The 15,911-nt window shown below is 33.8% G+C and overlaps 1 protein-coding gene and 1 non-coding gene across 4 annotated transcripts; both read right to left on the reverse strand.

Moving 5' to 3' along the window:
- Window positions 1-4,240: 4,240 nt before the first annotated feature.
- Window positions 4,241-4,312, reverse strand: TRNAQ-CUG (transfer RNA glutamine (anticodon CUG)). The gene has a single exon. It is a non-coding gene; the product is annotated as a tRNA-Gln (tRNA).
- Window positions 4,313-5,223: 911 nt separating this feature from the next.
- Window positions 5,224-14,567, reverse strand: LOC108342902 (helicase-like transcription factor CHR28). 3 transcript variants are annotated; one of them, XM_017580802.2, is made up of 12 exons: window positions 14,102-14,567; window positions 13,047-13,125; window positions 12,461-12,754; window positions 11,200-12,347; window positions 10,709-10,780; window positions 9,969-10,046; window positions 8,981-9,860; window positions 8,551-8,681; window positions 8,171-8,392; window positions 7,111-7,722; window positions 6,765-6,974; window positions 5,224-5,721 (listed from the first exon to the last, which is right to left on the reverse strand). In XM_017580802.2, exons 1-12 carry the CDS (start codon window positions 14,231-14,233, stop codon window positions 5,617-5,619), a joined length of 3,963 nt encoding a protein of 1,320 aa, XP_017436291.1. In that variant the 5' UTR covers window positions 14,234-14,567; the 3' UTR covers window positions 5,224-5,616. The 3 variants fall into 3 exon arrangements, with proteins under 3 accessions (XP_017436291.1, XP_017436292.1, XP_052734833.1); XM_017580803.2 differs by having other exon boundaries at window positions 13,047-13,120; window positions 14,102-14,243; XM_052878873.1 differs by lacking the exon at window positions 8,171-8,392.
- Window positions 14,568-15,911: the final 1,344 nt, after the last annotated feature.

Consider the following 15,911-nt stretch of genomic DNA (forward strand, 5'->3'; position numbering starts at 1 on the left):
TAATCATAAATTTAGTTAAAGTTATACGAGGTTGTAAAATCCTTATTATTGTAAAATAAGATTGTTTCGGGTATAGGGTTCAAGATCTCTACAAGATACTTCTTTACATTTTTCTCCAAGTCAGCTTATGTAACTCTCTTAACCTAAGTCATTCTTAGTTCACATCCCAAATCGTCCAAGTGGACCTGTCAAAAATACTCTGACGCTTAAGTTAGTAATTAATCTGATTAGGGATCACAATAAAATCATTAACTCACAATAAATGCAATCACCTACCTTTGTACCTTCGACATTGTTTCCAAATGAGTTTGTGATTAGTGAAATCCTAATCACAACTCATTTCCCACTAAATAATTATTACTAGTAATCTTGATTAGAAGTTCTATTGGTGGGACCCGACCGACTTATCTGTCTTCTATTTTGATGACCGTGCGATCGATTTGAGTTGATCGCCCTTTCTCGTGGTTGTATCCGGTCGGTCTCTCAACAATACGTATAACTATACAGTACGAGAATAATTAATGAATCAGTATATGAAAACAGAAAATGATTGTAGATCTTATCTATGTTCTTAACTTAATAAAAACTTATTTTATTGAATTTACAAATAACAATAACTCAATAAAAAGGTTAAAATATGACTTTTATAACTAGAGTTAATGAATATGGAAAAGAGTAAACTTTTAATTTACAAGTTTAATAGCGCAATAAAATGAAGTGTTAAGTTTAATATCAATAATATCTATTTTATATATAATTTTTTTCTCAATTCAGAAATACCAAAATTATTGTAGAAAAAATTATAATAATTAAAATGCATAATTTTTGAAAATATACAGTCTAAAAGTCTCATTTTCCTTTTTCTTTTTACTCAATGAATCTTGCCAACTTGTGAAGAATATCTGAGACTTTGCGATTAACATATTGTATGTGCATATACATTAGCTTCTGATTTGAGTCATTTACATGTAGAATAATAAGATCCGATTGCAGTACGTAAAATATAATTCACATACCTCCATATTATCCCATGCTTAAGTGGTAACGAAATGAACTACAACATCAGCAAACTATCAGAAGCTTTGGTCCTAAGAACAACTAAACATAACATCAGATATATGTCCACTTTGTGAATTGTAAAACGATTTGTATATAATTATTTGAGGTAAAATTACTGTGGCGTGAGTAAATAGAGTAGTGCAATTCCACTTCTTGGGTGCGGAAACTGGTGTGTGGTCATTTAACTGAATCATCTCAAGACACGTCTTCATGCGGCAACCAGACACTGAACATAAATCTTCAATTCGTCAAATAAGCATCACTTTCTTTGTCCCTTCTCAATTTTCTACATGCGTTAACCAAATTAATGCTAGATAAGGCGCACTTTCAAATGGGGGATGGGATTAGATCACACACTCAAATGGAGTCAATTCCTATTGTCAAATCAATATATATACACCAGAGTTTTACCTCTTAATCACCATGCAGATCAAAGGATGCATCATCAAGAAATGAAGGAAAGTCATATTACACCACATCCATGTTTGCCACCCAACAATTACATCGGAAAAACATGATTTAAACTAATATGGTTTTTGTGTTAAGAATCTAAGTGTGAGTCCAAGTTTCATATTGGATATAGAGTTGGTAAAACGGGTAACTCGACTCGACCCGGCCCGCCCATCACAGGTGGTTACTTAGTGAGTCAATCCTATCTGGCTCACTTATTAGTGAGCTAAAAAAATTCAAACCCGACCTGAGTCACCACGGGTTGGTGGACTAAACGGATTGGGTCACTAACTCACTTAATTATAAGTTTTTTTTAAATAAAAAAAATTATAATTTTTTTAATTCAAATCTGAATAAATTTCACTCTAAAATGATGTTAAACTCTAAAGACAATTCAAAATACAAAAACAATATCGTACAATCTAAGCCTAATCCAAAAACAAGCACAAAAAGACGAATAAATAAGTTTTTAATATTGATAATTTTTGTATCACTTGTCTATTTATAATATTAGAGTCTTGAATAGATAAATATATAATATTTTTCTTTCTTGAAACATTTTTTTTATCCTCATCTACAATATAATAAAAAAATGCTAACTAATAAAAAAGTTACATTTTTTTCAAACCTAACTCGACTCAAACCTGTGGTGGGTCGGATTGGCTGGCAAATTACAACCCCTTTTGACAGCACTATAGAATAGAAATGAAAAAACAAAACACTATATAAAGGTGAAAGATTCATCAATTCATTACCTTAAAATTTTTGATAAAAAGATGTGGAACTTAACCTACAATTTTGTATTAAATGAAGCAAGAAAATAAACTTCCGTTAACTTTAGACTAATAATTGCGTGGATATGTTGAGATTGATGATTGTTTTATATTTGACTGCATTTGCTGAGATTTATTGGTTGCTGATATTTTTTTTTTCTCTCTATCTCTTTGCATTACATTTTCCCTATTTCATTCATGGTTATAGAAAAAAAACATAAAGAAAAATGTAAAAACTAAAGTCTTGATTTGGCATTATGAGTTGGTACTTAAGCACTGTATAAGATAACACATTTAGAAATAAAATAGTATTAATGTCTCTTTTATTTGTTGTCCGATACGAGAAAAGACATAGGAGCAATCTAAGACGTACGTGGGACAAACTGTTCACCAGGATCTGCATTGACCACTTTCTGGGAAATCAGATAAGCCTTCTCCCTCACCCATTTCCATTAACATTTTCTTTTACAATATTCATTTTGCAGTCAATTTTACCCGTTTTTTTCTGTTATATTCGAATAAGGTCATAGTATATGCAACCTTCTCACTTTATATATGAAACGTATGGAGACATTTTTCAACCAAAAAACAAATAGAAAGTAAAATATATATATATATAGTGAATTGGGAAGTAAAATCCGAAAAGAAAGTAAAAAAATAACGGATTGGATATTTTTTATTTAAATTATAAGTTGTATTAAAAAAATAAGGAAAACCCTCAAATAAGTAGAAAAGTAATAGTTATAAATAATAAATAAAAATTAGGCTAGAGTACTCATATTATAACTCACTTAAATTTTAGTTTAATTGTATTAAACCAAAATCACTTTGACTTAGCTTATTTAAACTTAAATCAATTTATATAAGAGTTGAATATGTTTTTGGTGTTTAAATTATGATGTGAAAATGAATTTTGTTATGGTTTTAAATTTTAATACAATTTAATTCATAAATTTTAAAAATAAACAAATATAATTCTTATTATTTAATGATAAAAAAAATTATGTGATAAATGACATTTAATATAATATTTATGAGTATTTAAAAAAAATTGTTCGTGGAGATTGCTTCCGACCTTTTTTTCCTCAAATTTCTCCTCTTCAATCTGCCATCATCATCCACCTAGACAACTCCAAAAGCACTCTTTACACTTAAACACCCCTTCAACCTTTATTTCTTCCTTATTCTCTGCACTTCACACAAACCAAATTTCAATATCTCTTTCATCTCCCCTTTATTGCCTCCATCACTAACACCGGAGCTTAAATGTTAGATAGAGGGGCTATATGACCCCCAAATTTTTTCACATAAACAAAACTTAGTATGTAAATAAAAGATTTTTTTTATAATTTTATTAATTTTTGGTCCTTCAAATTTTGTATATATTTATGAAAGGAAGTCTAGACACTCTCAATATATTTGCTCAAAATCTACCACTGACTAACATAACACAACACACACTCAATTTCTCCTTCCCTATCTGTGCCTGTCTTCAAACTTTGGAGATGAGAAATTTAAGGAAATGGAAGAAGGATGGAAGCAACATGTCTAAAGAAAGATGTTTAAAGTCACGTATAAATAATATCCAACGTGATTTTTGTTATGTCAAAAATATTTTAATTTTATTATGTTTATTTATTTTTAAAATTTAAAAATTGAATTGAATTAAAATTTAAAAAATTATAAAATCTAATTTCATATCATAATTTATAATTAGAAACTTATTTAACATTTTTATAAATTATATAGGATTGCATATTGTGTTCGACTTATTTTCTTTAACAAAGTTAATGGGAATGTTAGCATAAAAGCTAATGGAGCTGTTGCAATGTTTCTCTGATGTCCATTATGTTATATTGGAGTGTTTTCTGAGCACCAAAATAACATTCTCAATTATTAAATTTTATTTTTAATGTATTGTATTGTATTGCAGACAAATCTCAAAGTTCAAAAAACTTAGGTCCCACCGAGATTTGAACTCGGGCTACTGGATTCAGAGTCCAATGTCCTAACCACTAGACTATGGGACCATTGATGTTTATATCTTCGAACTTCAAAATAAAATAGTTTCTTACCTATATAATACCACTTTAACCATTTTAGTTACAAATTAAAAATTAATTTTTATACTGTGATGTGCCAAAACATCGAATAGAGTACACATTATATCCTGTATATCATTTCCAAACTTATGACTAAAGTCCTCTTTACAAATGTTTGCATTCTAATTCCTTAAAAAACATAATCATACACGCCAGACATTGAATAATATTGCTAGAAAACAAAATTACATAACTAGGATTACAGTGAAACTTGTGTTGTATGCAATGGATACTTCGAAGCTGTTATTGCTTTATATTTCAGGACAGAGTTTATTTTTTTTGTCTTCAGTTTTTCACCGTAAAGTTAAATAATTGTATTTTTTTTTTACATTTTTTGTGAGACTTTTTTTAGTGTTACTAAGTGTAAAAACTTGTCATGTATGTTACCTTTGCTAATATTTATTAGTGATTGATTAGCCCAGTTCTATATTTTCTTCTCCAAAAAACCATAATCAAAAATTGTTTTAAACAATACAACCTAAAATGTCGCTCTTAACCTCCCTCCTTCGTAGAAAGTACCCCTTTTATCTTGTTGCCAAACCAAAAACAGGGGAAAGTTGTTTGCAGGAAAGGATTTCTTCCTTTTATTTTTGCTGTTAAGGTTATTTAGTTGGAAAAGGGATTCAGTAAGATACTGGTTGGGGAGAGGGAATGGGTTTAGCAATTACAGGCAGACGGAGAATAGGTTGGGCGGGTAGAAAAATAAGTACATTTGAGAGGAGAGAGAGAAAGGAGAGGAATGGGGAACATGGATGGAGGTTAATTTTAAAAGTATGAAGAGCTAAATAAATTATTTTCAGAAGATAAAAGAGTAAACAGATATATAAAACGCAAAAGGATAAAGGATATCTGTATAATATAGCCTAAAAATAATTAAAAAAGTAAACGACTAAACCAAATGTAAAAAGATGTTAACTATCTATCTATCTATACTATTTACAATGAGCACAACAATTTCTATGTTTCTGTCTATGCTACTAACTCTCAACAACCTATACAAATGTTAACGACTAAACCAAAATTTCAAGGTAAACAATTGAATCATCTCTCCAACTATAAAGACAATTCATATAAATTTTTCTTGTAAAGTGTCAACAGAGGCCATGTTAGAAAAATTTCAGCACCCTGTTTCTTCTGCTGCCACCAAAAACCAACCCACTGACGCCTGCTCCTATGAAAACAAATCACCAGCCCAAAAAATTAAAATTATATCTGTATGTATATATGTCTAATCACATCATGAACAAGTATTTTAGATCATCCACTGTAAGGCGACTTTGACGACCACCAGTTCCATCCTCTCCAAAGGCAGACGCAACCATTTTTCGCTTTTTTTGCTGCAAGTGTATATAGAAGAAAGCAAAGGTTTTCTAGCATGAGCAACCGTGATACAACATGTATAAATATTTCTAACATCACAATAGAACAAAAAGATGAGGAAATTTTTCCATGTTACATCTTCCAATTTTTCAACACCTTTCTAACACTTCATAAATAAAAAATAATAACATTGATTCATTCTAAATCCTTTTAAACTTTAAAATAAGAGGTGTAATTTTATTACTGTTGTCTGAATGTTAAGTAGAAAAGGGGGTGATTGTATATCATCTCCAAAAAGATAATGGAAATATCTTGAAGTACGTTATTAAAAGGTAAATACTAGTGACGCACATGCTTTTTAAAGTAACACGTATGATTATCTGTAAACAAACTATATTTTGTTCAGAAATACTGTAATTTTTTAATATATATATATATATATATATATATATATATATATATATATATATATATATAAACTTGAAAAAATTTCATTACAAAAAATGGCAAATTCCGGACCAGAACATACAACGTATATAAATGCATCCATCAATAGCATCAGCTACATAACTAATCTAGCCTTTATAACCATACCATAATGCAGCAAGTAAGATTATTGCTTTGAGTATTCTTTCTCGTATACTTTAATAATTGTATATTAACACTAAATTGTGTGCTATATAAAAAATTGTCACATTAAAAGTTCCCATCTAAAAGAATGAGTTATACACACACATGCATACTAGTGTACAATGAATATTCAGCAAACACAACCCAAAAACAAAGGGAATCAGAAAAGGGCTAAACAGAAATACTTCAAGTAGTTTAAAGAAAAAATCACCAACCCACTTATCCAACTTAATTATTAATGAAGTATAGTGATATGTGTGCAATTGTCCATCGAGAGTTCAGTAGCATTCCAAACTAATTCCAAGAATTTCTTTTTATTAAATTCTCCCTCAAAAGAATTGTTTTTAAGTTCATAAACCAACCAGACCAACATGGCAAAATTTACCCTTTTACAAAAGCGCATGTTTACAAGGCAGCCAAAAGAAAATACCTGCAGAGCTAAAATACGGTCTTCAACTGTATCTCTAACAGTTAACCGTAAGACTGTGACAGGACGGGTCTGTCCAATACGATGCGCTCTGTCTATAGCCTGATCTTCAGTTGTAGGATTCCACCAAAGATCTAGCATAAGAACATGGCAAGCAGCAACCATATTCAGACCAAGACTAGCAGCCTTCAAAGACATAATCATGACTGAAACCTGAAAAGGACAGATACATCACACTGAACATTACATTGAAGTCAGAAAAATAGTCAAATAATACATCTCACAAATAATATTAAATAAAGTAATCAAAACCATTTCCCCACTAGATGGGCTTGACTATATTACAGACCTCAGGGAGAGTGTTAAAATCTTTAACAGCTTTATCCCTTGCCGAGACAGACATTGTTCCGTCAAGTCTTCTATACTGGATTGAAGAATTCTTAAGACATGCTTCAAGTAAATCTAGCATCCTAGTCCACTGAGAAAACACTATAGCTTTCTCACCACCAACTGAATCATTAGAGCTTCTCTCTAACACATTTTGCTTCTCAGGACATTCATTTGAGGATTTCATTCGGTCAGAAGATGAGCTGCCGAGGCCACCAGTAGTATCCTCCGGAATGCTATGCACAGAATTGCTTTGGGGAGCACAGCATTGTGGTCTAGACAAAGACTGCAACACCTCAAGTGCAGCCCTAATTTTTGAAGAATTATATGGCTGACTCTCAGAATAAAACTCAGATTCATCCACTTCACAACCAGAGTAACCAGGCAAATTATCACAAGCCTGATCAGAAAAAGAACTATTCAATGTGACTTTGGAGAACACTGAAGACATGCTTAATCGAATTTTGCAGTTTGTAGCAGGGCACTGATTGTCATCACTAGTAAGATGTTCGCAAATGCACTGGTTACAAAAAACATGACCACAAACTGAAACAACAGCATCTTCAGGAGGATCCTGCATAGAAACCAAGAAAGGAGATATTAGAGCCATGTCAGAATGGGAAATAACATAATTTACTAAAAGCATGGTCAGTCGTGATATGGTAAATTGGTGTTTCTAAAAAAGTACAGTTCAACCCGTGTATATCTCAACTCCGATCAAGCAAGAGAGTTTAAGAAAATAAATCTCAATCATTCTTTCTACCTATCATTAAATGCAACAAGTAGTGAAAGCAAGTCTCTCTTACTGTCACTGTCTTACTTTTCTCGATCACGACTCCCCTGCCCATCAACATCAACATAATATATAGAAAATAAAAAATTGGAATAAACAGAAGTACGGGATCATTTTAAGCGTTGATTTCTGAGTAATTACTAGAATAATGTGTTCTCTCATATGAATAAGAGTCGTACTAATCCATGTAACATTCATTTACAAATAAAAAGGTACAGTCAAGACATACATTACAGATACCGCAGAGGGCCAAACAAGCTTCCAAACAATTTAAAAGAGATAATCGCTTTTCCTGAGTAAGCTTCTTTGCCATCTCAACTGAAGATTTCCAGAGAGAGTTAGAATTGTAACGCTTGACAAGCAGGGGATGATCGCATGCTTGTCTAAGGCGCAAAAGCATCAATAAAATGTTAACATAATTTTGCTTCACAGTTCCAGCATCAGCATATTCCTATGACATGACAAGAGGAATTTAATAAGGTTCGCCATTAAAATATACCACCAGGAACATCCCCCTTCATTTGGGATATAGAATAAAAGCACAACAATTAAAAAAAATGTTTTCATTATTTGAATCTTGCAAGACTGTTCTAAGAATAAGAAGGCGACCTGAAACTGTGCTCGGGAATCAGCCTCTAGTCTAGAATAGAAATCACGTTCCTCCTGTGAAAATTCCACTTTTTTCAACTCTACAGATTTAGGTGGCAAGGAAATGATAGGCTCCCCATCAAGAAGTGTGCCTACAGCAAATTATGACCATAGCATGGTTATATACAAATTATACTTGAGGGATAGACAATTATTTAATACAATGAATGTATGTGTATGACAAAGTTGCTGACATTGCAACAAATATGTAATTAACTATGACTCAAATTATTTCTAACTTGATTTTTATCACACAGATGGAGAACAGAACAGTAAATTGAAAGTTAAACATAATAGGAAACAATAAGGATAATACTCTAGAATAGAAAAGACAAAAGATATCCAACAACCTCCTTAAGTGATGATGTCAATTTCTTGCATGCAAGTTTACCTTTTGTTCGACGTAACATGATTGTTTTTAAGACAGCTTGTAGCTTTCTATATCCTTTCGATGGACTTTTGCTGATTGGGATCTTAATTGTGGAACAGAATGATGTGTACACAGCATAAGGATCATATCTTAAAAATCTGAAGTAGCTATAGAGATCATCAATTGCATTCTGGATAGGAGTCCCTGATAAGCACCATCTCCGCTTTGCCCTAAGACCCCAACAAGCCCTTGCAACTTGAGTTCTGTGGTTCTTGATACTCTGGGCCTCATCCAGGACAACTCTAAACCAAGCCACTTTTGCAAGAGGACGAGCAACAGAGTCAAGCATCGCAGAGTCCAATCCCTTCTTGCTACTTTTAGAACTAGAAGGACATTTCCTTTTCTTGCTTGATACTGCAGGATCATCATAAGCTCCTTTTTCTTCATCATCTTTGTCAACTAGAGGCTGCTTAGGGACCTCCATGCTGACAATTGAATAAGTCGTCAGAACAACATCATGCTTGGCAAGCTCATAAGGATCTTTTGTTCGATTGCTACCATGGTACACTAGGACAGAAAGATTTGCTTTGCCAGTTACCTTACTGTGCAACTCTTCATCCCATTGCCGCAAGACACTAGTTGGACAAACAACAAGGGTTCCAGCAGACGGCCTTCCTTTTACATGCACTAACAAATTCATGTTTTTGTTTGGATTTATACAAGACAAATCCTGAACCACATTAGATTCATTATTCACTAGGCCAGTCTCAGGAAGCTGATCATCATCTGCATCCAGGTTCAAAGTTTCTAATTCACTTTTCTTTGCAATGTTGCATTTATTCACCAATGCAGGTCTTTCCTTTAATATTAAAGCAATGGTCGACACTGTTTTTCCAAGACCCTACAAGAGAATAAAGTGTAAATTTCTTGCAAGGAATTCATATAATTTATTGATAGTCAACTTATCATCTTAGATTACGAGTGCAAATTACGAGTGCAATGCACTGACCTGATCATCTGCAAGAATTCCTCCAGAACAGTACAAACTAGAAGTTTCCTTCTGAATCATCCATGATAAAGCAATTCTCTGAAAAAAACAACCATTTTAGTTGGGTGACTCAAACAGACAGAGTACACAAGTTATCAGGGCATCAAAACAAAAATTGGGTTGAAGCTAATAAACGCAAAGGATCATAAAAGACTCGGAATAACCAAAAACGTCGAACCACTACCCAAGAGATTGTGTACAGTTAACCAACAAAAAATATATAATTGATTATTAGGCCTCATACAGTTATTTGTTTACTAAGGCCGATGAAGTGACTAAAGTTGAAAATGGGTAATTCAATTTTAAACCGCATTATACCCCATAAAACCTGCCGGGGAGGCAAAGAGAGGGAAGCTATAGTGATTCAATAAAGAATCAAGGCCTTATGGAAGATCTTAGAAATATTGAAGCACTACAATATTTTCATATTCTGCTCTTGTTTTGTGAGTGTGGAAATGAAGAATACTATACACTAATTTTAGGATTTATCCATATTTTTTGTAAAATAAATACCCAGTTTCTATCACCGATGCAAATTTGCAAAATAAATCATAAAAATAATGTTTTTTTGTTTTTTACTAGCAATTACAGATCCAGATATTCATTTTAGTTTTGAAGACGCTGGCCCAACAGACTTAAAAACACCTACATAATAGTACTTTTAAAGGAGAGACACAACACAAAAGATTCAAGAATATAACCTGATGTCGTAAAAGAGGAACTGCCAACAGTCCATCCGGTGGACTGACCTCTGATTTTGGTTGGGAAAGATCCTGTGTTATCAACAGAAGTTAGTTTACTTGAGTTTGAGAAAACCTAGACATTAAGATATTATGATAATATGTCATGCAAGCCATGGAAAAATTTGAAAATAGCAATAACCAGGGATGGTACAGGGGCAATATCACGCTGATCAAAAGCTTTCAAACCACACCCAAGAGAAAAGGTCGCAGATCCTTTACAGATGCCATAAAATAACCAATTATTTCCCAAATATAACATTCTAAATTATAGATGCATTACCATCTCCACCAAATCGCATCAATTCACATACCTCCAATAACTATCAGAAAACATGTATGATATGATTTGAAATCATGCCTGACAGAAAGGGGGTCAATTAATGTGCATGACTGCACGTGCTAAGAATACCCTCCAAACTGCCAAGGGCTACAGAGGATAAAGTGTCAACCTGCAATGCAACTCGTAATATGTACTGCTCATCACGTGCCTTAGGTCTCATAACTCCCACCATAGAAGACTGAGTATAAACACCTCTAGAAGATTGTAATGTGTTGAGGGAATTCCCAAGCTCTGCTGATCGACTTACAGGTGCAGGGTGACTGATGTCTTCAATAATGCAAACATCAGATTCATCCTCCATATTGGATCTGTCGGTACTTCCTTTTGAAAGCTGAGAATCAATACTTTTATGTTCAATTGATTTTCCCTCTCCTTCAGTCATAACACAATTATACACCTTCCCACTGGCAATTGACGTCTGGAGATTATACAAAGATTTGTCAAATGGTTTTAAATTTAAATCTCTCATAATTCCTGGAAAGTAATTGACAGCTCCACCAATAGCGTCTTGATAATATTTGGCTTTCCCAGTCGTTGTGAATGTAACACTATCCTCACACTTCAGTAAATCATTACCCTGAGATCCAACAGCAGGAAAAGTTCCAGGTTGTTGTTTCATCTCTTGAACTACATTGAACTCAACACCATCACTGTGAGCAGGATTTTGGTAAGGTATAATCAGTCCATCTCTATCAGTTTTGACATTAAGTGATTGACCTGTACTTGAAATATATGAAGCACAAGTTGAGTGTTGCACTGGTGCACTGTCTTCAAAGAGAACATTACCAGGAAAACACGATGCATATTTACTATCTTGGAACGTATATTGATTATCTTGAAAAGATATCCCTCCACTGAGAATGGAGCGCATTCCATCACTTGTATCAGTAAATAACTCCATCTTATTAACCTTCGTGTTTGGCGTCATTTTTTCATTTTCCCACACATGAGGATAAGCACCATTAAACAAACAATCAGAAGCGTTGGCAACAGTAGGTCTATCATCCATACCTTGGTAAATATTAAAAGAAGGATAATAGTTACTAAAATCATTGGGAACATTGGAACCTTGACAAATAGAGGAATCAGTTGAAGTTGCAACATAAGACGATCTATCGGCATCAACAAACGATCTTTCAAACGATGTACATGAGTCATTTTCCTGTTTACCAGAGGGTCCAGTGATCTCTTGCGTATAGGTTTCATAATCATCAAATTTTACATCAATATTCTCAATGATAGAGCCATGTGAAGCAGCTGCATGCATAAAATTTAATCAGCCACTGCCCAAGCATTAAAAATTTAAGTATAACAATTAACAAGTTGCCAATGTCTTAGACTAATCATAAACTAGTGAAGATTATACATACGTTCAGAGTCTGCACCATATCCTACATGCTTGATTGGGTTATCATTTTCACACTTCCACATATTCAGTTTCAAACTATCTCCACATACAGCTACATTGGTTGAATTCACCTCAGGATCAGGGAACCTTGTGCCTATGTAAGCGGGCATCTCACAATTGGAAACTCCTGTCCTTTCCGTGAAGTCAAAATCATCACCTTCATGGTCCATGTAACCGCCAGCAAGAGCATTTGGGGAAGAGAAAGTCTGTGGTGAAGGTCCCTGGTTTTCATGTTCACATTCAAGCACAGAATTCCCTGCAGAATCACAAACTGGTTAAGCCCTTGGTCTAAAAATCTAACCCATCTGATCAGAACTGAGAAAAACCTGTAACTGAAACCACTAAAGTCAAATCTAAGAAATGGGGCCACTTGAGACACTAGTGAGTAGGCAAGGGAAACAGTCTAGAGTCAAATGTAAAATGTTAGCAAATACACTACATATAAAATCCAATATCAGAGTTAAAGAATGTCCTTCTAAAGTTCAACCGACTAATTACAATCAATAAGAAGCGGAAATAACTAAAAAAGGCCACACAAGTCGACATACCGTTTTGAAGTAGAAAATTATCATGGATGCCAGATTCACCAGGTGATATATTTTTCAATGAAAAATCCTCGGGACTACTCTGCAGCATGATATCCAGAAGATTAGAATAGATGATAATATCACATATGAATGCTAGGTATTCAATAGAGGCATAAAGGATTTGGTTTGAATGTAAGCAATCATTTTAATGATGTTCTCGAACATAGCTAATTGAAAAGACCAAGAGGAAAATGTAGTAACAGAAGTTATGACTTCTCGATATCCTTGTAATTATTAAGTAGCACCTCCTTTTGGAATGATAATCAAGACTAAACTCATTAAGCATCACGTAAATTTAATTAAAAACAAATGAGTGAAACAGCACAAACTAGTCATAAAATATCATTCGTCCTTCAACCTAACAAGAAAGAATTGAAAATGAAACGCGCAGAAAAACAGCATGACAATATTCTTTTTTCATAAACGGCGTAAAAACAGATTTGCAAACCATACATGATCCGACAGAGATCTTCTGAATGAAAAAGTCACTGGCAACGAAAGATCATTCTAGGAATGAGATATTCAACACGTCATTCTCATTTTTCAATGAACATAACTTTTAAAAGACATAAGTACACAAGAAAATTACACAGATTAACTAAAGATTACTTTAAAGAAAGTGGGATTTATGTTCTCCTAAAAACACTACTTCAAAGCTGCGTGCTCAGTATACATACACATTGGTGTCAACTAATAATGCTACTGAAATCTTCACACGCTGCACTACAGACGAAATTTTACAAAACCAACAGGGAACCTAAGCGACATTGGAGAAAAATACTGCATTCATCGAAAATTGACAGTGCAAGAAGTTCCACATCTTATATAATCAAACAAGAAAACTATACAAAAGGCGTTGAAGCATGAATATAAAACAGTTGGTAAAGTGGAACACTTGAATTCCAGTTTTTCACACTATCCGATCGGAATTCACAATAATTTTCCCTACAGCATTGAAAAATTGGGAGAAATCTTTGGGGCGCGCTCACACTCTCGTTGCAAGCACAATACTGTACCTCAGAGGGATCGGTATCCTCGTCGAGAACGCTCATAACGGTTTCCAGATCGATGCAAAACTTGTCGTCATCGGCGGCGTTACCGTCACCGTCCAAGAAGCACGCGTAGCCGAATCCCTCATCCGCCATCATCGCCGAGAACCTAACGAGATCGATCGCATCAAAACCCTAACAAGCTTTTTTAGAAGCCGCGGCCACAAAAGCAAAACCTCCGGTGGCGAATTTCGGAATCGAAGAGCGAGGATGATCTCAATCCCATTCTAAAAGGGAGAGAAAGAGAGAGAAAGGCGTGACGCGCGGGTTCGTGAAGAATCAACGGAGGTTTCTGAGAAGGTTCGTGATTCGATTTTTCTTCGTCACGTCGTGCTGTGGTGGGAGGAGAGAGAGAAAGTTAGAGAGAGAAATTACAAAGTCGTTCGCGAATCGTGGACGTAGGTTTAAATACGGTTTGGGGTGGCAAAGGGTAAGGGTGCGCAGGTTAAGAAAGCCTGCTCGCCTTATGATTGGGTTGTTATTTAAGTTACAGTGCGCGCGGACATGGAGAATCTTCACACGTCACGTCTCTTGTACGACGCCGTATTCATTTTTCCACACAATCCCTTCGGCTTCCACACACTCGTACCAGTAGTTGGAAGAAATTTGAAAAAATCGGTATTACTTTTTGTTTAGTTTTAAAATTATTGCAAACATCAATATCATCAATTATTTTGTTATTAAAGTGAAAAACAACAAATTGCAGTGTCGCGAGTTACTATATATGGGTGAGAGAAAAGATGGAGATGAGAGATACATGAATTAGATAAGTTATGAAGATAGATCAGGGTTAGGTGGATGTAATCATTTGACCCTAATAATATTAAGTGGGTTTAAATTAATTGCAAACTGAATAACATGCACATGCTCCTAGACTCTAACGAAGTATACACTTTAAAGTAGACAATACCTCAAATGAAGAGTGATTAACATGTTAGATAAACTTAAGATCGAAAACAAATATTTAAAACATAAATTGAATTAACTTGCAACCCAAATAACCTGCAAAATTTTGACTAGTTCTTTATCTATCTATGTTTAATACACTTTTACGACCGTGTTTCCTCTTACGACATTTTGATATCCAAAGCTTGGTTTCAACTCATTAATTTCTCCAACAACAATTTCAATATAAGAAATACTTGGCTTCCTGGAAATATAGCAAAATATGTATTATCTATAGTTGGACTACAATCGCACTCGAGAAACCATACCTTTGCTATTGTGAATTATTCCTCTTATGCATGTGAGCAAAAGGATAACATTCTCACAAAAACTATAATCCTTTGTTCAGTTGAATGGATTTGGGGGAGAATGATTGAGTAGATTTGAAGATAAATTTGTTTCTTGTTTATTTGAGTTAATTTGAAGGTAAGTGAGAGTGAATTTAGAAACAACGTTTGTGAGAATTAACGTAATATTTGATTGATGTGACAAATTAAAAAAATTTACTTCCAAATCTACTCTCACCTACCTCCAAATTAACTCAAATAAACAACAAAAAAATTTATTTTCAAATTTTCTCAAATCCATTCGATCACTCTCTCCAAAGTCATTCAAATGAACAGAGTATAAGGGCTTTTATTTATCGTACCAACTTTCCAAATATATCTTTTGAATGTGATAACATTTTGAAGATTTTGAATGTTAAATATGATTGTATTATTCACTTACGATTTCTCTCGTGGTTGACGCAATGTCATCGAAGGCCTCTATTATCTATAAAATCTTCCTTATTGTGGTTATTTATTGATGGAAAGGTGTTTGGAAATTTTCG

The sequence above is a fragment of the Vigna angularis genome, chromosome 6 (genome assembly GCF_016808095.1).
Source record: "Vigna angularis cultivar LongXiaoDou No.4 chromosome 6, ASM1680809v1, whole genome shotgun sequence".
In the NCBI taxonomy this organism is placed as follows: domain Eukaryota; kingdom Viridiplantae; phylum Streptophyta; class Magnoliopsida; order Fabales; family Fabaceae; genus Vigna; species Vigna angularis.